The sequence below is a fragment of the Seriola lalandi genome, unplaced genomic scaffold (assembly GCF_002814215.2).
Source record: "Seriola lalandi dorsalis isolate HSWRI2012SDOR001 ecotype SW California unplaced genomic scaffold, Sedor1 jcf7180002054330, whole genome shotgun sequence".
Lineage (NCBI taxonomy): Eukaryota > Metazoa > Chordata > Actinopteri > Carangiformes > Carangidae > Seriola > Seriola lalandi.
Window position 1 is genome coordinate 1,117,032 of NW_019524883.1, and position 22,399 is coordinate 1,139,430.

General features: G+C 42.6%; 2 protein-coding genes across 2 annotated transcripts; both read right to left on the reverse strand.

Moving 5' to 3' along the window:
* Positions 1-190: 190 nt before the first annotated feature.
* Positions 191-2,684, reverse strand: rnf183 (ring finger protein 183). The gene is made up of 2 exons (XM_023407201.2): positions 2,479-2,684; positions 191-1,799 (listed from the first exon to the last, which is right to left on the reverse strand). The coding sequence occupies exon 2, from the start codon at positions 1,740-1,742 to the stop codon at positions 759-761; it is 984 nt and encodes a 327-aa protein (XP_023262969.1). The 5' UTR covers positions 1,743-1,799; positions 2,479-2,684; the 3' UTR covers positions 191-758.
* Positions 2,685-3,812: 1,128 nt separating this feature from the next.
* Positions 3,813-21,961, reverse strand: dhx16 (DEAH (Asp-Glu-Ala-His) box polypeptide 16). Its single transcript, XM_023407157.2, has 21 exons — positions 21,690-21,961; positions 20,572-20,774; positions 20,225-20,457; positions 18,600-18,768; positions 18,435-18,491; positions 17,981-18,235; positions 17,625-17,858; positions 16,972-17,163; positions 16,573-16,683; positions 16,175-16,290; positions 15,540-15,750; positions 15,309-15,407; positions 14,065-14,217; positions 13,455-13,595; positions 12,478-12,640; positions 12,259-12,377; positions 10,986-11,053; positions 10,166-10,328; positions 8,878-9,039; positions 4,975-5,148; positions 3,813-4,638 (listed from the first exon to the last, which is right to left on the reverse strand). Exons 2-21 carry the CDS (start codon positions 20,767-20,769, stop codon positions 4,510-4,512), a joined length of 3,147 nt encoding a protein of 1,048 aa, XP_023262925.1. The 5' UTR covers positions 20,770-20,774; positions 21,690-21,961; the 3' UTR covers positions 3,813-4,509.
* Positions 21,962-22,399: the final 438 nt, after the last annotated feature.

Below are 22,399 nucleotides of genomic sequence, written 5' to 3' on the forward strand. Positions count from 1 at the left end.
GTGCATCAGGGAAAGGGACAGGAACGTCTCACTATACTATAATCAGATAGAATATATAGAAGCAGGAATCAGAGCAGTTAAAAAGCAAGTTGGCCATTATTTAATTTCCAAATGATATTTAAAAAAAAATCCAGATTATCTTATTGAAATAGAATTGTCATCACGTGTTTTGGAAATCCTGAGGGAGGCGTTTTCAGTGTCTCAAACAATCCTTTATTTGATGATACGATGGGGAAGTCGGTTCTTACAAGGGAAAAGAGAAAATATTTACAAATATATAAATCATCTCTGGCTATGTACAGTGAGCTGGTCTATAAACACAATTTGTGAGATCTAGAAACCCTGAAGTGGTTATTGAGCTCAGACTGATGCAATCAGAAGATTTAGTGCATTTCAACATTTACAGCTTATTCAGCATTATGAGCAGTTTTCTTTTCTTTTTGTTTTTACACACAGAATCTTTTTCTGGTTTTCACAGTAATCACAAACATGCTCAGAAAAGAACACAAAGGTAACAAAAAAACAAAAAACCAAACATGCGTTTGCCCTGTTTGTGTCCGTCTGTGCCATGTTTAAAAAAATGTTGCTGTCCTTGTTTTCCTTCATTTCTTCACGTCACTGCAGGTGAACCAGCTCGAACGTTTCCCAGTGCTTAGTTCCTTTCCTTCCTTCACCATTACTCACCAAGAGGGAAAAAAGGGAGGCACAAGTATCACTGAGAACCACAACAAGTCTTTGCGTGATAGTCCCTGCCCCCTTCAGGGTGTTGTGAGTCCACCTCCGGTTACTTGGGTACCGGCGAATGTTTGGTTCTGCGTCGGAACGGGCCTCCGCTGGATCACGTTAGGTATGATCACAAAGGCCAGAATCCCCACCAGCATGAGGGCCACAGTGATGGTGATGATGGACGCCACCACGGCGTAGTAGCACTGGTCCGAGCGGAACAACCTGCGCAGGCGACCTCTCACCCTGTTCGGAGGCCTGCCCACGTCCACCACGGTGGCCGGCACTATCCCCTGCTCCACCGCACTCAGGTGGAGGTCACCACCTGCGGCCACCTGCGCATCCTGACTCTTCTTGGGCAGGGCGAGGACAGTAGACTTGGTGGGGCTGGTGGGAGGTGGGTTCTTCAGGACCAGTTTGCCCTTTCTGCGCTTGAAGCGGATGGACAGTGCCCTCTGCATGTCGGGTGGGAGTTTGCCTATGATGCCCTCATTGTTGCCCAGGCGGGGCAGGTCCTGGCCGTGGGGGAGCTCAGTCAGCTCACGACACACGGGGCAGGACAGGGCCTTGAGCTCGGGGGAGGTCACGTTGATGCGAGCGAGGCACTCCAGGCAGAAGGTGTGCCCGCACGCCAGCAGCTTCGGGGTCTTGAAGACGTTGTCGTAGGAGCAGAAGCACACAGCGCACTCAGTGTCCTCCACATCATCCTCAGGGGGCTTCACCTTCCTCCGGTCGCTGTCCCCCTCTCTCCTGTCTCGTCTCCGGGCCTCCTCGCTCCTCCCGCGCTGCCTCCTCTCTCCCTGGTGCCTGTCTCTTTCTCTCCTCCTCCCTCTATCCACCCTCTCTGAGTCGCTGCTCCTGGATCGCCTCACTTTCGGAGTGCTCGCCCTCTTCCACTGGATCTCCTTGCTGTTCTTCTCTTTCTGGCCGAGTTTGGGTTTCACGTTGGGGGCCTGTCTGGCTCCGTGGCTCTGGCTCCAGTGCTCTTCGGGCCAGTGTCTCTCCCCGTCATCGCTCATGTTGGAGGGAGGATGTTAGAGGTAGAGTGCCGGCTGGAATCTGCTTCCCAACAGAAGCTGTGGAAAATAAGGATGGGTGATGGATGAGTTTTCTCAGAAACCAGGTGAGACGGAAATGGACTGTTGGAATTCACCTGCACAGTCACCGCTGCTGTTGCATGATGATGAAGCAATAAAGCCGAACCTCTTGCTATCTAACATCTCTATTGTATTAAAATGCTGTGTTTGCTTAATAGGCTTTCCTGCACAGAAAATCGTCAGCAAACACATCTGTAATGAGGAACTGCAGAACTGGAGGCGCTACAGAAGGATTTTAGTGCATGAGGATTTTATGATCCTGCTGTGTTAATGGATCAAAACCTGTAAAACTAAACCAAGGGTGACATCACAGCTCCATTGTTTTCAAACAGCAAACATATAATCATACCCATCAGTCTTTCATAGTCAGTCATTAACTTGAAGTGTTTAACCCAGAGGAAGATCACACTTCATATATTGGCAGCTGTTTTTCTTCCAAGTTGTAGAAAAACTGGTTTGACATTTTCTTTTAATTAAAGCTTTAAAAAAAAAGAAAAAAAGTGAAGTTCTGAGTTTTCCAGAGAAAAACTTCCGTGTTATGACAAAGAACAGGGAAGACAGAATTTGTACACACACACAGAGACACACAGACACACACAGAGAGACACACACACACAGACACACACACACACACACACACACACACACACACACTGACCTGCTGAGGTGGATGAATGTGGGATCACGTCGTCAGAGATGATCTGACAAGTAAAATAATCCTCTTGTGTATCGGTGCAGTAAAAACTTGCACACCAGCAAACTTCATTACTAAAAAGAGAAAGAGACTTGACTCAGAAACGCTTTTGGTCTCTCTGCAGTCCCTGCTCTCCTCCTTTGTTAGATTCTTTCCTCTCATACCTTCTTGTCTAATTGTAACATAGCACTGCCTCCTCTGAACCCTCCTCCTCGCTGCCTCCTGCCCTCCCTTTACATCCTCTCCCTCCCCCCCCTCCCTCGTCGGACCAGTTGGACCAGCTGTTGTGAGCCAGCGTTTTTTACGGTCTGTGTGGGATATGTAGATAATCAGGCCATTTACTTAGATAATTCTCATGTGTCCACTCACACAGCAGAAGCTGTCATACTGGCATCACATTACTTATAGAGGCAGCGCTGACAGTGATTAAATCTCAATTTTCTTTTTAAAATCAATCCGCCTTTGTTTTTGTGTCTCAGCTTGTGTAGTTTAAACTGAGCCTTCAATATCAGATCTGGTGTCGGTGGCATGAGATCTATGCGAGTGTATGTGAGATACAACTCAAGAAAAACAGCAGTGACTGCTGGGAATATTCCACTGTGGCCGCATGAAAAGACAAAAGGTTCAGTACTGTCAACACTGCACTCATCAGGGCCTCATACCTGTCATACCTTCACCTGTCGCTTTGTTGGTTTACCATCCAAACAAGAACGACGGCGTAGCTCAACCTGTCCTCACTCACTCCTCATCTGGGCGCTGTGAATGTGTGAGAATACTCGTGACAGTCAAATCCATGTGGACATTTAAATATTTCACATTGAACATCAACAGCATTAAAAATCACACAGAGCAGTTTTGTTTGCTCTGTCAAGCAGCGCTTCCTGAAACTAGCGATGCGTCACTCTTTATCTAATAAAAACATGCTGCTCTGCGAGGGCCTCCGAAGGGACTTAAGGTATAACATGTTTGGTATTGACTTTAAAAGTTGAAAATTAACACACTGGGGATGTTCCAAACTAGAAATTAGTGTTAAAATGCCATGTCAATAGTAATAGTAACTCAGTCCCTTTGCAGGCCAGCGTAATCAGCATGACAATAGGATCATAAGAAGCCATTCAAATATGACATCTAAATATAACTTGTTGGAGGGTGAATTTCCTGGTGAGATTAAACCCAGAAGAATAACCTGAATTAAATCTTGAAATTAATAAATACCAGTGTGGTGACTAAATAATGAGCTGAAACAAACCGACTGACAAACTAATTCTACTCAACAAATTAGGAAGGACAAAAACAGATGAATGTAAAAGTTTATTGCTCTAGAAAAATGAAAATAAACAAGTCGCCTAAAGTGAGTGAAACTTATTGGTGGAGACAGTTTGACAGTGTGCTGCTTTCACAAATGCAAAATTTGACAAAGCCTGTTCATTTACGGCAAGTCAACAAAAGCTACTTCCTGGGGGGCGTTCACAAACAGCTGAAAAACAAACCAACAGTCTCACGTTCATTAATGAGCTGAAAAAGCCAGAGTGAGTCCGTACTGCTGTTGCGGGAAACTCAGATCCAACTGCACTACAGTTTCTTTGTAGTGGCCCCGCTGACGCAGCTGGTTTATGATTAAACAAATCAGTAGGTCTGTGACCCACTTCTCTCTGGACCCATCACTCTGCTCCATGTGTCTGCACTCAGGCGACTCTCTGCAGCCAAAATTGGTCCAAATTTACAACGTTGAAACTGAGTGAGCACGGTCAAAAAATGCCGTATCACGCTACAGCAAAATAATGTCTCATGTGAAAACAGGCAACAAACATGTAGCTGTTTATGTACTGAACTGGCGCCACACACAACTACATTTCCACACTTTTCCTCTTTATTTTTATGCAAATTCCAAGCGTTCAAAGTCATTTCCCCTACTTTTACCCTGCCCTGAGAGAGGAAGGGAGTGTGTCCCCAGTGCTTTGCATGGTTCTGTCCCCTGAGCCCTTGGTCTTCTCTTCAGCCCAGCTCTTCTTTAGTTTTACCCTGCTTGCGGGGCATCTTCTTGCTGCTGCTGTCCTCCAGCTCTTTGCTTTTGTAGTAGTGAGGAGCGACTTCAAGCAGCCAGCCGCTGTCTATCTCAATCACCTGCACGGGAGACAGAAAATGCAATGTGATACCGATACGGGAAGGAATAAAGTTAAATATTGTCCAGGAACCTGCATCAAACTTCCTCATTAATGTGCTGTCTCATGCCCATAAGCAGTTATTCTGTGGACACCTTTATACTGGACTTAATGGGAGGTGTGACTCTTATTCACATTTTAAACTGTAGCTGTTTTATGTGTTGAATGATTTTCTGCCAGATGATCAAACAAGCGTCTGAAAAGCTGTTGGGGGAACCACCTCCTGACACTGCAGATGTTTGAGAGAGATCTGAGTGACTATTCAGAATTAACTACATCACATCCTCAGCAGGCCGACCTGTCTCATGAACTCCTTAGTGGTGAAGACCAGCTCGTGGTAGATGAGCCAGCGGGGCTGCTCCTCGAACAGAGAGCTGTTGGGGTGGACGTAGACCGTCTGCTGGTGCTTCACCGTCTTGTAGCCGCCTTTGCTCAGTCGTGCCGTGTGATAGAAATATCCTGCAGTCACCGCCTGGGAAGAGGAGGGGGGGGGGGGGGGGGTTTAAACAACTGATACATCACATCGCCATACAGGGTAGAAAATCAAGGTGACCACAGCAGCGTTACACGAAAGGAGGACTATTAAGATAAAGAGCAATAATGTGAGAATTTACTTGTGTAATAAAAACCAAATCATAGTTAATTGTGTCGCTATAGACGACGACTTCAGGTAGGTCACAGGTGGACGTGGTGATGGATGTTTTCAGGGAAAAATGACAAGTCACAAACAAAACAGATGCAAATTATTTCTTCAGTAGATACAATTGTAAATAATCTATAAATCCAGAAATAATGTGATGAAGAAGGGAATGGAAGAGCAAATACAGCAGCTATTCGATTCTCTGGTTGAGTCAACATAATAAATGACTGGACCATGCAGCCCAGCACAACATGGATAATGCATAATGCACTTTACTTACCAGAGGAGACTTCACTGTGTTATTTCAACAAATGGATCAAACTGTTTTTTGTTGAAATTAGTCATTTTTTCATCTATGATTGATGAATTAATTCCTGATTAATGAGCCCAATTTTTCTCTCTCTCTTTCCTTCTTTCTTCTCTTTCTCTTTAAATTGACTCTAAGTCTGATCACAGTCACAGACGCAAACACAATTCCAGCTGCTCAACATCTGATCTTTAACCAACTTCAACTCGACGCAGTCAGATAATCACCAGCTGGACACGTTTTTATCAAACTAACTTCGGCCAGGTGCCCGACCAGGTGCCCGACCAGGTGCCCGACCAGGTGCCCGACCAGGTGCCCGACCTGCGGTGCACGAGTTTTTCCTTCTTCCATCCTCATGTGACGGTCACTGATGGAGCAGTTCGTTTCTTCTGTTCGCTCTTTGCAACGCAGCAAAGCGATGGTGCGATGTAATCGATCAATGTCAAGTACTGAACTGAGTCAGATCCTGACACATCCCTTTCATGAATTAGATGACGGTCTAAAGAATTGGCTCACTCCCTAATTGTGTATATTAGCACCTCTGCTGGTTTTCCCTGAAGCTTAAACGTTTTTCATTACTGCGTCACGCAAACCGATCCAGGCCGACAAAGGTTAAGACAACACAAACGCATATAAGGCAGAGAATCACCTTTCACAGTCACACCTTCATGGTCTAGTTATAAATCCTGGCTGCACAATTAATCGAAATATTATTGAAATCGCAATATGACCAAGTGCAATATCCAAATCAGAGGAGCTAGAATTGTTTTGATAAAAAGGTCAAACGTGTCACAACAGACCATAAATGAAGCATTGTGGGTCTACAGACGCACCTGGCTTATAAATCATGTTCTCCGGACGTAACGGATCATCATCATCATCATCACCATCTTTATATTTGCTTTAGTAAAAATGACCATTCCAACTTAAATCATGAATCATATCACCATTGCAATATCTGCCAAAATAATCGCAATATGATTTTTCTGTTGCATATCGTTGAGCCGTAGCAAATACTTATTTAAAAATTGTCCATCTCATCTTCTTTCCAGGCTTTTCAGATAAAGGGGTCAAACTTAAAACACAGGAAAGTTAGCTCCCTTAAATCATCATCATTTTTACAGTATGAAAGAAAATAATGACTCATTTTCCACTTAACCCACTTCACAGCTCCGTCTTCCTCCTTCCTAACAACCTCAGTGGAAAAATACCAGTTCTCAACCGTGCAGCTAACCGACAACTCTTTTGTCTTCTAGATAAAACCAGATGCAAACATGATTCACAAAGGTGAAATCGAATCGAAGTTTCATAAAACACGACGACAATGTAGAAATAATATATTTCTGTTTTACATCAGCTTGAATGTGTCTTGCTCGAGGAAACTACAGCAGATAATTCAGACTGTGACTGTATCAAGAGCGTCGAGCCATTCACTAGTTTTGTAGTGAAGGTGGGTTTCATGTGGGACACACACCATCCACACACACACATCTCCACTCCAAACATTCAGACCTGCCTCTCCAGTCTTCTTTTCACTGACACACTCGCTCTGTTCACACCTGCTGTGATCTAGAACAGGTGGTGTTGGGTGTGTTCACAAAACTAATGCTTCGAAGAGGACAGCATGTCACTTACATTCATCTGACAGATAATGTCTGTCACACACACGAGTCATGCGCTGGATACCGTACAGATACACGTGTCTGTCATTTCGCCTTAAGATGTTCTAAACATTTTCACGGGACTAATTCAGTTGGTTTGTGTTTGTGTGTGTGTGTGTGCAGTCAGCGTGGAGATGTCAGCTGACGCGGAGGTAGGGTCGAGGTTTTCGGTCGCTCAGTCGAGGCGTTCGTCGTACGGAAGTTGGAAAAGCAACAGACGCTTCCCGACCTAAACAAGGAATTCACTGAAGGACACGAAAATCACTTTATGGAACTCAACAAGTAAAAAAAGAAATATAAGCAACGATACTTTCTGAAGCGACACGTTTTCTTTAGACGTCAACAATAACATTAAGTGTAAATAGTTTGATTATTTACTGAATTATTAATTAATACCCAGATAGCAAAATAAACACACTTGGGCCTCATGCTTGTTTTCTTCTGGCCCAGAATACGCCCGGGTTGCACGGCCCGAGTCTGGCCCATATACAGCACGATTGTAAGATGCCACTTCCACATCTGAACCAATTCTTTCGAGCACACAGAAAATCTTCCGGCTGTCAGTCAATATCGAAAGGTACCGACTAAGGACTCTGCCCATATGTGGAAGTACATGGGCCAGACTCCGAGGACTCGGGCATATGTTGGACCAGAAGTTTCATTTTTCTATCTTGGGAACTAAATAAGTTGTGGGATTACTTTTAGCCTATTTGGCTGCAAGATTTTTGACACACACAAAGTCAGCATGCGTTGGAAAAAGGTGTTACCCAGCTAATACAACACACACCCTGGCTTATCTCAAGTGGTTTAGGCGTGCGTTCACAACACATACAGACCCTGATATGAGAAGGCGATTGATACAGCTCAGTCCAGTGATAACTTACAGCTTTCTTCTTAGATTTCTGTTCATATTTTGAATTTTCAGAACAATATAGTCTCTCTGGACCAGTATCAGCATTTTGTTATGTGAAAGTTTCCACCTGCCTGAAGTGAAGCAAACACAGGGGCTGTATCTGAGGGTGACCCTTCACCTTTCACCGCCCTAAGGAGACATACAGGCTAAAAGATCGACTTCGGAAAAAAAAAAAAAAAGGTCATGTTGACAGCAGCTTGTCAAAGCTAAATTAAGCAGCTTCCCACCTTGAGGCCTTTAGTGTATTATTAGCCCTTCCCTCCACTAGTTCAAGTTTCAAACACTTATCACTCATCTTCAGTTGTTTACCTTGAACCAGTGTTAAGTCTGGAGTTGAGTCACTAACATTCAAAAAAGAGACAATATTGAACTCAAACATTGTTTTCTTTTTGAATTTAAAAAGGATTTTCACAAATTTTCACTCAAATTTTCAATCAGGTCTTAAATGCAGGATTATTTTTGGTATCTCGCATTCCCACGTGGGCCGGACACTTGTAAGTGCATGACACAAAAACTAACCAACAGCTGATTGCATCTACACAACATGCTAACGAGACGTGGCCAAACCAAAGAGCAGCCATGTTCACACTGAGCCACAAACACACTCATAAACTGCAGCATATCCTCTGTTGAGACTCCACTGTGGTAAAACTCTGGATGACTTTCTCAGTAGCACTAACCTTGCGAATGGGCACATTGTCTCCCTGGGAGCTGACCACCTCCACCTCTATGCGATCCATCAGACCCTCCAGCTGGTCCCGGACGTCCCGGGCTCTTCTCATGGAGCGAAACTGGATGAAGTTCTCGTAGCACCACTGTGTGGAGAAGCCGCTCTCCAGCCACTGAGGGAGAAAGACATTGTGCGCAGTCAGCACAACACTTGGCTTCAAGGTGGGAATGGGAATATCTCAAGGGCTTTTTAGTTTCCATAAGCAATAGCTGAAATCAATGGTTCCTAATTTAGGGGACTAAGAAGAGGTTGCACGATGAATCTGAGCGTTGGTGATTTGTATAACAGGACAGGAACGCAGAAACTTTCTTTTAGCCACGCTACGGACGTTGGTCTCGGACGATGAACACTACGACTTTGGTGATTCCCTGAGTTTTAATCTGGCCTCATGAGCAGCTTGACATTTGTGGTTTTCAGTGGAATATCTAAACCTGCTAAATTTATTGTCATGAAACTTGGTACAGATGTTCATGTCTTCCTCGGGATGTACCACAATAACTTTTCGGCATCATCAGGTCAATATTTTTATTTGTCCAGACTTTTGGTTTACGACCAAATACCTGTAAAAGTAATGATATGCCAAATAAAATTAAGAAATGTTGAAAAGAATGTTGTTGAATTACTGTATAAATCCATAAATTAAAAATAAAGAAGAGGGGAAAAAAACACTCTTTGGTTGATGATCACACATGGCAGACCTACGCATCCTGTGACAAAAGGTGATATAGTTTTGTTTTAAAATGCTATTTCAATATTTTTCAAGCAACTGTGCATTCACAGTATTAAACTATCAATCCCGTCAATAAGTTACAGGTTATTAACTTTTTACATGTAGTAGACTACAGCTAAGTAGGTTACGTAGTAAACTACTCTAAAATACAGAAGGACTGTCAAGAAGAGATGGTGGAAACTTGTTTCAGTGTGCAGACACAAACGATTTGCATACCACCTCACAGAAAACCTGAAAGTTTGGTGCTTTCCTATTTTCATGCAGGAGGGTTAGACACAAATCATGAACACAAACGCAGTTCATAACAGCAACACAGCAATAATTCCCACCTTCTAGGATCAGCTCTAACATTCTGTCCTCCTCATGTAAATGGACAAAATATTTGCCAAGACCTTTTACTGCGGCCTCGAAGATGTCTGCAGAACCTAATCCTCACGTCTCTGATGCTAAAAGCTTCATAAAGACCGAACACATCTTCAGGCCAAACTGCTGTCGGCTGTGTTTATACCTGTGTGTAGACGTTGAGCAGCACCAAGTGGTCTCCCCCTGGCACCACAAAGTTCATCCTGGCGTTGTCGGCGTGCACCACTTTGTCTTTGGGCCGGTAGAAAATAGAGTTGTTCACCGACAGCATGGCTGCTATTGTCAACACTTCCTCTGAACACTTGTACCTGGAGAGTGGCACAGAAGGAAAGTGAAATAGAAATACAGTGAGATGCAGAGAGAGATGAGAAAGCAACAACAGTATTCCTTCCTCATACAAGTTTTCTTTTAACTCCCAAGCATTTACTAATGAGTTGCCAGTTTTAAAGCCTCGTATTCAAACAATTTCAGACAATGTGAATCATCCACATCCAGCGACTCACTTCCTTTACTGACAAAGGTCAGTAAAGGAAAATAAAACTAATTTTCTACTTCTCACACACTGAACATTCTTCTTCCAAAACAGCATACTGACCCGTCTCAATATGAGAACCTTTATTGTCTTCGATAGATTTCCAGTAAAACAATCACACAGCTGTTTACTCACAAACTCATCTGCTTATTTTTCCTTTAGCCCTGCAAATCACTTTCTCCCTTAGAGATACAATATCTTCTGTTGATGCTTAAGTTGGAGCAGCCCGATTATGAATAAGTTAACTCCTGGAGTAACTTCCATGACCCTGATCCCCTGGTGCATAATCAAGAACTGGGCAAATACAAGCCTGGAGGAGTTTGGTGTATTTTTGGAATACATTTTATGCTTCATATAGTATTTAGTCAGGCAATGCGCCCTGTTAAACGGGCACATGGCGACGGTTTATGCTAGTACCAGAGTGGAGACTTACTGCTCGGACGCCAGGATCATCTTGCTCAGCATGGGGTCCACAGGTAACTCAGCCATCCTGCGACCCAGCTGACACACAAGAACAAACAAGTTATTTATTCATATTGATAAACATCTTATGTCCTGAAGACAAGTCGTCACCTGGGGGGGGGGGCTGATGCTTATATCCTATCATCCTTGACAACCACTGATTGATAGGACTATAGTGGTCATAAAAGCCCTGAGTTGTAAACACAGTGAGCTCTCCTCTCCAAGTATCAGCACCTTCAATCAAGCCCTGACAAAGCATAAGAAGCTTCAGGTATGTGCAGCATGTCACGCACACACGCAGACAGAGCGAGAGAAGAACGCAGATTATGCAAGTCAAAGCAAAAGGTTATATCACTATTTTCTCTGATTAAAGTTAAGAATGCAAAAGAAGCTTCTTCTGTTAACTAACGACCTCCTCTTGTACTGTCTGACTGTGGGACGAGGATGGAGTGGGAATAATTAATCCATTACTTGTTGTACATGTGTGATAGGACAATAATGATTTTTGACAGTAACATTTTTCACAGAATTACTAGATTTGTGATGGAAAATAAATTGTAATGGACCCTATAAAATGAGACCAGGATGAACTGATAGTGTAAAGTGACTATACACATAATCTACTAACAGAACAGATTTGGTGTGAAGTTAAACTAAAGATATCAAGCACTTTAGAGACGTTTGGAATCTAAAGCCTCGAAGATTTTAATCCATTGGGTAAAGGGTTTTTCCTGTTGCAAGTCCAGCTAACTGTACTCAAGTCACATCAGCTGCTACATTTAATGTTTAATCACTATTTAACAGGAAGAGTTCAAAATAACATAACGGAGCTAATTTCCTGCCAAACCTTAAAGAAACAAACAAAACCTGTTTTACAAATGCCCTCCATTTCACAAACAAAGCCAGTGTGGTTTGCAAATACAAAATGTACCTGTCAAAAGAGACAGAATGCAACTGTATTAGAGCTTAAACATGCACTAACTGATTTTTGTTGGCTGCTTAGAGGCAGCGATATGTCAGCGTCTGATGAACACGACACCCAAACACTATGAGAGTGAAGCAAAACAGTAAAGCTGCAGAGCAGGCAGCTATATTTATCTTCAGGCCAGAGGAAGCTGCAGATAATTCTCTGTAGGTTCACCACTTTGGGCCTTCTCACATTGCTGCCACTTGTCACATGTAATTATAAACATATTGATTAAGTCTAACTGCACGTTTCATAGACACAGGCCTCGAGTGTGTACCTTTGTGAGCTCTCCCAGGTGGTTGAGTGCTCCCAGGGCGTAGAGCTGCTCCAGCGCTAAGACCAGAGTCTCATGAGGGGGTGGGTCCATGAAGTCAAAGTGAATGAGGTCATTGATGCCTGCGGGCAAAAAGTAGGAGTTTCTTGCACAGAAATAGCCACCAAATGTTGATCTAATCTGCTTCAACTTAATGAGTAAGCACATAAAATTACCCCTCACCTAGACTCTTCAGCAGCAGGACTACATTTCCCAAATTGGTCCTCTGAATCTCAGGCACGGTCGTTTCTTCCATCTCATGTTTAAAGGCCCAGGCTGTGTAAAGCCTAAAACATTTCCCAGCAGCCACTCTGCCTGCACGGCCTGCTCTCTGGTTGGCCGAAGCCTGAGAGCGGAAGAGAAAACACACAACATGAGCTGGTAAAACATTTAGAAAGCAAAACAGAGTTACACACCCACAGTTAAACAGATGCACGCGTGAGAGAAAATGAGACTTCCCCCTGAAGCAATCTGACAAACACTAACTGCTATTTGTGTAGCAGTGCTAATTAGATCAGTTCGCTGTTCTGGGATCAGCTGGTGAGGTTTTCCATGACATGGACTTATTATTTTGTTTTTAGCAAATTAGTTCAAAATTACATTATCAACAAAATATAAATTATATTACACTGTCGGGTAAAGAGATGTGTTTTAATTCATGGTGATAAATCAGATGTAAAAATCATCTGGTTTAGTGATTATTTGTGTTTTAGTGCATCATCATAAATTGGCATCAGAGCTCTTCTGTTCAGCACAGAAGCAGCTGCTGTGAACACACAGTGAGACACAGTGAGACACAGTGAGACACAGTGAGACACAGTGAGACACAGTGAGACACAGTAAGGACATTACTTTGTTTATACGATATCTGCAGTGGATGTGATGCTGTCAGGCGTGTGAACTGTTCAGGGCTCTGACTTTTTACTTGTATTTATTACAACCAAAAATAGCAACTGGAACTTAAAAAGACAAAACCAGAAATGGAACGAATGAAAAAAAGCAGCATGGGTTCAGTACAGTATCACAGCTTGTAGCCTGGACCTGAATTGTGTTGTGTTGAAAAGAAAACATGTGCATTCACTACACTCCTGGTATAAAATGTGCCATGACTTCACTTCAACATGAACTTCCTGCTTGTTAAACATTAAGAGAGCGGTTACCCGTGAGCAGGGCGTGACAATGAGTGACTCCATGCCGGTGCGGGCGTTGTAACTCTTCTGCTTGCAAAAGCCTGGATCGATGACGTAGATGATTCCATCTATGGTGAGGGAGGTTTCTGCTATATTGGTAGCAACCACCACCTTGGGTTGAAGGGAAGAGAACACACAGTGTGAGCAATCACTGGTCAAACAAAGCAGCGTAAAGATTAGATCCAGCTGTTGGGAATAGGAACAAAAATGTGACAAAACAAAAAAAAAAACCCCAGCAAAACAAGGCTTTTCCTGTCACAGAAAAAACTAAGCTACTAAGTCTCTTTAGTGAATCTCATTGTGCTCTGTTGCCTCTGTTGGTAAATTCCAGCATGGACATTTAATTTGGGTAAATATGAGCAGGTTCTTGCCTAATACACAGCTGATGCAGGAAACAGATATCACATCCATCGTCTTCATTTACATCTCTAAGGAATAAACTTGTTATCATAGTCTATTGACTAGTGTCTGCCAAGCTGAAATATTAATCCAACAGTGACCTACTACATCCAGAGCAATTGTACTAGGGAACAATAAAAGTTCCTCGAGGATTCTGCGCAGAAATAAGACGTCGCCTCACCTTACGGGCCCCAGGCGGAGTGGGGTTGAAGATCTTCGCCTGCATGTCGGACGGCAGGTTGGCATAGATGGGAAGGACCAGCAGCTCTGCGATCTTAGAGCCCAGCCGCCTGCATCTCTCCTGGAGCAGCTCGCAACACGCTTCGATCTCCTCCTGCCGGACACACACAGGCAAAGAGCTTAAAGAGTAAACCAACACACAAGGACACATGACAAGTTTGGGGATACTGGTTAAGTAAACCAGGTAACTTAGGTCGCCTTCACACCTGTAGTTTGGTTCATTTAAAGACCGTGTTGTTGCCTTTTTATGTATATAAAGTAGCTACTACAAAACTCATTCAATATTTATGCCAGCAATCCTTGCACCTGTACACACCTCTACACTATTTGTGTACTGGTTTACAATTTGTATATAAACACTGTATGTTGTTGTGCTTTTCTGTTGCTGTATTTTTCTATTTCCTGAACATTGTTCCTGGAACAGTGTTCACTTCGATGCACCAGGGTTGGGCCAGTGTAAAAAAGGTCAAACCAGTCTGATATTAAACCAAACACAGGACAACACCAGTGTACCACATGTAACCACTGGGTGTCCTACGTGACTTAGCAGACGCTTCTGAGTGGAACATAACGAGACTGAGAGTGTGGCGACTCTAGGCCACTTGGTGGCAGTAATGCAGCTCGAAAAGTTGATCTTCATGTTAATGCTCATTGCTTTTCATGCAATATAAGTAGGATTTAGCGCCATGATGGTGAAGGAGGATAATTTTTAATTTGCCAGAACCTGTCATAATGATGAATGTTAGTTCAGCCGGTTTGAGTAAAATCAAACTGTTTCAATCTCCTACACCGGAGCAGACCGACAAACAGACACTAGAGACCGGAGTCAATTCATTGTATTATAACACACATGTGGCCAATACAGCTGATTCTTATTCCTCTTTCAGTTCTGGTCCCATTCAAGCTCCTCCTGGCTTTTTACAAAAGCACCAAGTGCTGTAAATAAATCAAATGGACTGTCAGGTAACTCACTGACTCTACAGTATAAGCACAACCACTTCTTGAATGTGTTTAAAAGGCAGATTTATCTGTCTGCAAACCACACGATAAGAAATGTGAGGTGTATAAATACACATTAAAATTATTCCATCCAAAATGGATTATACGCAGACATTACATACAAAAGAAGAAGAAATTACAAGTGTAATGTGCTGGAAGACTTTGAAAATATAAGTGTAAGTGTACCTGTCCAGTGAGGAAGACCAGAACATCTCCAGGAGACTGGGTGACGTGGATCTGTAGCACTGACACAACACACGCTTCCAGGTAGTCTGCCTCTGGAGCCTGGGCAACACAACAAACACATACTTTTATGACTTTTATGATTTACAAAAAAATGATCTTTCTTTCTAAGTCTTTCTCTTCAAAAGTTAATATGTCCTATAATAATCATTCAAACAACATGCTAGTTCCTACTTTAGTGTAGAAGATGTCGACTGGGAACCTCCTGCCGGGGATCCTGAAGACAGGAGCGTCGTCAAAAAAGCAGGAGAAGCGCTCGGTGTCCAGAGTAGCGCTCGCCACCAGCACCTTCAGGTCTGGTCTGAACCTGGCAATGTCCTTAATCAGACCAAACAGGATGTCTGTGTGGAGCGTTCGCTCATGGGCCTCATCTATGATGATCACACTGCAGGGAGAGAGACAGAAAGCAGATGACTGAGCACAGCAGATAAGGTAATACCTACAGGTGTACAGAAACATAATGACTTCACATGTTAAACTGCTGAGAGGAACTGTGGGAAGTTTGAGGCACTGGGATGTCAGCCAGTAGGAGGAAAGCATTACCTGATAATTCAAAGAAACTTGAAAGTTGAATGTGTAAAGTGTGATGAGCAGTGAGATCAGGAACACAAAAATGTAAGAAAAAAGTTGGAAACCATGAATTTTCTAATGTATATATATCATCTAATTTTCAGAGAGCCAGATGGATGATCATTCAGGTGGATTAATAAAGTCTTGTAACCCCCTAAAACTGCACGTCAAACATCCTGATTCTATAATCAGGCTGCATTCGTTCAGTGTCTGCGTAGTGATTCTCTTCTTTGCATTACCTGTAGCTGGCCAGGTCGGGCTCGGTGAGAAACTCTCGGAGCAGCATGCCGTCTGTCATGTACTTGAGCACCGTTCTCTCTGATGTGCAGTCCTCAAAACGAATGCTGTAACCCACCTGGATCAACCAATTAAGATAATATAAATAATACTGATCCAAGACTTTCATTTAAATTTTTAACCACTTAAAATTGTTTGAAGAAAGAGGCAAAAATACTATGAAATAAATAAAGAATGCTTGGAAAGATGTTATATACCACTGCACAAAAACATTGATTACAGTATCATACAGAAATCACTGATGTACAGATATGAAATAGTGTCCTGCAGCCACATCTAGAATTAATAAAACTGTAATAAAGTGAAAAACGGTGTCAACATGATAATGTGCCACGCTCACCTCGTTCCCAAGCTTGACGCTCATTTCCTGTGCCACTCTGGCTGCAACTGACATGGCTGCCACTCTGCGAGGCTGTGTGCAACCGATCTTCATGCCTCCTTTAGTGTATCCCTGAGAGAGGAGCGCCAGGTTCAGTGGGTCAGTTCATTTTCACTGGTTACCACACAGAACTACAGTGAAGCAGTAGTTTAACAATTTGTTTGCGTAAAAAGAGACAATTTGTGGTGTTACTGGGGCTGTGTGGCAAACTACCTCTTACCTGGGAACAGTAACTTCCTGGAAGAAGTTACTGTGTCTTTATGCTAAGCTAAGCTAACAGCTACTGTCTGTAGCTTCATATTTGCTGGACAGATGTGAGAGTGGTATTGATTTTCATGTGTATGATGCTTCCGCACTCACATCTTCCAGGAGGTACTGTGGGATCTGGGTGGTTTTTCCGGAGCCCGTCTCCCCTTCAATGACCAGGATCTGGTGCTCCTGGATGGCAGCTAGCAGGTCCTCTCTGTAGGGGAAGATGGGAAGGCTGCGTCGGACCTCCTGCATGGACTGTTTCTTCAGCTCCGCCTGCGACAGAGCCGGGGCCTCCTGATCCTGGACACGACAGGGTCAGAAGAAGAGCTCGCTTCAGTTTCTGTAGATCATCTTTTTCACTGATATGTAACGAGTAACTGGGAAGGAGTTTGTCTTATTCTGGGACACGCTGACAGGACATGTGTGTATCTTTGTCTGGTTTCCCTCACCGTCATATAAAAAGAATACAGCTGGGGGGTTTTCTTCAAAGCTCAACAACTCTTTATGGCTCAGGTCAAGCCTGATGCAAGAAATCTTGATGTTATATTTGATAGTAATTTAAGTTGTGAGCAGCATGTTTTTATCATCTTAGGAACATTAGGAAAATGTGATCTTTCCTTTCACTTAAAGACACAGGGACATTTTTACATGATGGACAGTTTTACTGATGCAACAGACTTTTATGGATAAACTCAGTGAAAAGCAAAAGGAAAGTTGAGACACAAATTATAATGACGGATCAGAAAGCACCAGAAGCCCACCTTATCTGTCCGAGTTCCCTTCATGGTAATGGCAGTGCTGACAAAGTCGATCATCTCCTCCTCCTCCAGGATCAGCTGGTACCTCTCCTGTTCCTTCCTCATCCCTTGCTCTCGCTCCTTCTTGGCCCCGAAGCTGAGGGAGGCTGTTTTCAACCTCTCCTCCTCCCAGCGGCCTTGCTCTCCTCCCAGCTCCATGGGAGTTTCCTCCAGCTCCAGGTCTCTCTGGGGCACCTCCTGGTCAGCGGGGAAAGGGGTGAGGGATGGATGGGAAAGGAACAAAGAATTTAACCTATGCACACTTTACTAGGTGACTGTTTCTGCACATTGTGTCAGTACGTGGCATCTCTCGTGCCTACCTTGCTTCTCTTCTCTTCTGGCATATAGTATCTGTTCTTCCTCTCCTCTTGTTCCTTGGCACCGGCCTTTTTGTAATCTTTAGCCAGGTCCCGAAGGGTGCGTTTGTATTCCAACTCCTTTCTCTCCCTCTCAGTCAGCTCGTCAGTAGAGAAAAGATACTCGTCGTCTATGATCTCCGCCTCCAGGTCCTCCAGCTTCTCTGCCTCTCTCTTCTTTAGATACTCCCAGCGAGAGCGCTTCCTCAACTCTGGCAACTAGAGATGAAAAGAGACGGACAAAGGATCAGAAACTTTATTACACAGTTAGAATTCTAGAAAATGATTTTTACTTTCTTTATTCCCCAGAGATTATTCTAATGCCGTGAGAAATGGTGCTAAAGTCTTCTGTGATAGTGACAAAACATTCTGTTCATAAACACAAACAGAAACTTGTCTCTCAGCTGAGAGCACCGACCATGTTGTTCTGATCCTCTTCAGCCATCTTCAGCCTCTTCTGAGCTTCCTCATAAGCCTAGAGAAAAACAAACAAATGTGAAATGATCTACATTCGAGACACAGAGGCTCGTCTTTGAGCATCATCTTCAAGCATGAGCTGTGATTTCATTTCCTCATCTCCCACCTTTTTGTCAGTCCTCTCTGTTATGTTGCGGGTCTTGTCTTTGTCTTTCTGCCTCACTCGCTCGGCAAACGCGTCTCTCTCTTCAATGTCCTGCAGTCGCTCTCGCTCCTCCTTCTCCCACTCTTCCTCTTCCTCCTCATCTTTCTTTACTAACTGGGCTGAATTACTCCTGATATTAGAGAAAAAAAAAATCAAACGGCTGCTTCTTTACAACATTTTTAATTCTTTTAAACTTTTTATCACTAGTTTAAAAGGCCTGAATGGTTCCATGATGAAAAATATTTACAGGTTGCTTCTCTTTTCTGTGGGTTTAGTCTTCGCTTTGAACTCTAACTCACATGAATATAAATGCACAGTAGATACAATTATTATTATCATTATTACGTCTTCCGCCCACTTTTTTTTCAATTTAAAACAAAAACCTAGTATTTTCTCCAAAGTAGGGCTGTCCTAAAAGATTATTCTTCAAACAATTAATCTAGCGATTATTTTTTTTATTAACCTAACAGTAATTTTATTGCAATTATTTTCCAGTTAGTCATTTAATATAACAATTTGCCCCGTCCAACACACACACACACACACTTCCTCTTTATGTGCTCGTGCATGACTGTCATGCTAGAGTGATATGCCAGATGCACTTTGCAGAGTCTGCAGACTACTGCACTGTTGGTGTCAAGATTAAAGTATTCCCAAACTCTGGAGGACCGTGTACGAGCCTTTTTTGCCGCGTGTTGCTCCACACACTCCGTCGTGCTGCTGGTAGACGCCGCCGTGTTGTTCAAATAGATTACACACACGCAAATCATATTTTTCTTTTTTTTTTTTTTACACAGATGCAAATCATTCACGTAGTCAATTACTTCAATTACGTCACCGCGGTGTCCCAGTCTGTGCGCTGCGCTTGTATCCGGGTAAACCAAAGACGATGGATATAAACGGTCCCATTAGAAAGTTTTGTTCTATGAACATTTACCCTGTGTGGTTTACACGACGCGTCGACACTAAAATTCCGGGTCAAATAATTTTCATAATCAACATCGATTACGGCGGATAATCGTCCCAGCCCTACTCCAAACAGGTATTACTTATATTGAGGCCCTGCAATTTCAGATATAATTTGACAGTATCCTGCAGTATACCAATCCTTTGCAGCATGTCAGAAAATACAAATTTAGTACTCAATTTTTCTGTGACTTTTTTTTGTTTTTAAATCATCTTTCACTGTGTCACTGTATCACAGAGTCCTTGGCCATAGTTAATGTCACTACAAATGTTTGACCCCTGTACTGACGTTGCTTCTAATGGGTTTTTCCACGAGTTGATTATATGTATTACTGTATGAATGGGGAGTGGGGGGTTTTTCCCCCTTTTTAATTATCCCCTTTTTTGACTACGACTACCCACCAATTGCAAACTGGAAAAAGTTTTTAAATTGAACCACAATCAATGCACCATGTACATATAGATAAACTACCAATAAATTAGAAAATAATGCGGTAATCATTCAGCTCTAACTTTTATCCATAACAGCATATCCTGCTCTACTATTAACACTATACACATACATATGTACTTGTATATTATATACACACAATAAAATCAATACAAAAAGTCTGGGTTACCGTTTAGGTGCGTCATCCTCACTAGACGACTCGCTCTCTTTCTTCCGTCTGATGTGCTTCCTCTTGTTTCCTTTGTCCTTGCTTTTCTTTTTCCCTTTCTGTTTCTCCTGCACAGTGTCTTCATCACTGTCGCTGTCCTCCAGTAACGTGTACGTCCGATTTTTCTTATCCATTTCAATGGCTTCTCGCTCTATCGCACGGGATGGCTTCTCAACAACCTGCTTGCGAGGAATCTTTGACACAGTGATAAAAGATTGTTAGAGGTTTCATTCCCACCAAAAATTCCCAGATTGATGAAGTTCATGCAAAAATGTAAATACAAGCTCTATAGAATTTTACGACTATACCTTGTCAAAGAGCTCTTGTGCGAAGGCAATCACACTCTGGTCGATGTCAATTGTGCCCGTCTGCTCAAGGCGAGACACAAAGTCTTGTGCATTCAAAGCTTTCCGTGCAGTACCAATCATGAACTGGGACACATATCTGTCACTCAACCCGAGGATGTCATGGAGACGGTCACTAACCCACTGCTCTAGATTGGCCATGGTGCCTGTTGAGGGAGCAGTCACAACACAAGAACATGGTTATCTGTAATCCAGGCCTATATTTATGCCATGCTGTTACACAAACTGCTGGCTACAACCAAACAAGGGTATTGTTAAAGACCATTACCTCTACCCAGCAAGAGTCTGTACATTTTTCTAACTATGTAACATTTACGAAGCTCCTTGGGCTGAAACATATAGTCAGTTAATGCTTAATCAACATGAAGTTAATTAGTTTTGTTGAGTGAATTATACATTTTTGATATAAAACCGGTTAGAGCTTTGCAAATACTTTGTCAGACTTTGCCTGTGTCATATTATTGTGGCACGAATTGTGTGTTTTCTGTTATTTTTGTTTGTTTTTCTCAATTTCTATGTAAGAAATGATGAGACACTATTTTAGGACCTGATCACTTTGGATGGTTGTTGCAACATTTTTGGGAGAAAGACACACAAACACACAAACAAACACACACACACACACACACACAAACACACACACAGCTATACACTTTAACTATGACAACATTATACAATGATTCACAGCCAGACTGAAGCTCATACAACAAATTGTGTCTGACTAAAGATTCCTGAAACCTGGTGAATAAAAACTTAGTTATTAAAACTGATACTGAGTGTGATTTCCTACATCTGATATATTATTCTTCTTAAAAGGAATCTTAACGTTAACCCTTTTCAAATTACATGAGAATTAACCCCGTTATACTGACAAAACGACTGAAGGAACAGTTGCACTAGAAGCTACACTGGTTCTGTCCTTCAGAAATCTGGCTGGAATCGGATCCAAACCAGCTGGAAATTCACTTTTGACCCACAAACCTAATTTTGCGGACTGTCTTCATTTCTTTGTAAACTCTACTTTTGACTGAAAAACGCTGCAAATCATTAATTTCACTTACCGCCTTTCAAAACGTTCAAAAAACGTTGTTGTTTTGGTAGAAGTAGCAGGCTGTGAGTTAGCTTACTCAGCTAACTCCAGCTACAAACTAGGCGTCAGTTTGAGTTGTAGCTCACAAGTTCCGGGTAAGATCACTTAATAAATACGTACATCTCTCCACAGCTATGTAAACCTATTTATTTGTGCCTATGTTGTTCTCCTAAAACACCACATACAAAAATCAATACGTGTTTTTGTTCACTTAGCTTGACTCACGCTGAAGTTGAAAGCGGAAACACGTGATTTAAAATGACAGAAGAAGAGCAGAGCTGCGCCAGGGGCTGCAGCGCTCACTGCCCCCTGCGGCCAACAGAGGAACAACAACCATCATCTCCCTGCTTCACGGGGGACGGGTGGTGATATCAAGTTGACTATTGGAAGAATAAGATGTACGATTGATCATTTAAGTGTTGTATGCCAATCAATTTTCCACTAATGCAGTGAGAAATCATAGAAAAAGCTAAAATAGCATTTTAAAAACCCATGCAAATATTAATTTGCACATTTATTTCGACATAGCTTAGCATATAAATAAGTGAACAAGGGGTGAAACATTAGTAAACAGTGATGCTGCAAAGATTGGTCCAGTGGGACCTCAATGCTATTTCTACTAACAATAATAATGATAACCTTTTTCTTTAATACTATCATTTTTTTTTTACTCATCATTAT

Coding starts and splice junctions, on each gene's coding strand:
- rnf183 (XM_023407201.2), bottom strand. CDS start 1,742: ATGAGCGATGACGGGGAGAGACACTGGCCCGAAGAGCACTGGAGCCAG.
- dhx16 (XM_023407157.2), bottom strand. CDS start 20,769: ATGGCCAATCTAGAGCAGTGGGTTAGTGACCGTCTCCATGACATCCTC. Junction 18,236..18,434: donor AAGAGGATCAGAACAACATG/GTCGGTGCTCTC, acceptor TTTCATCTCTAG/TTGCCAGAGTTGAGGAAGCG. Junction 13,596..14,064: donor CTCCGCCTGGGGCCCGTAAG/GTGAGGCGACGT, acceptor CTTCAACCCAAG/GTGGTGGTTGCTACCAATAT.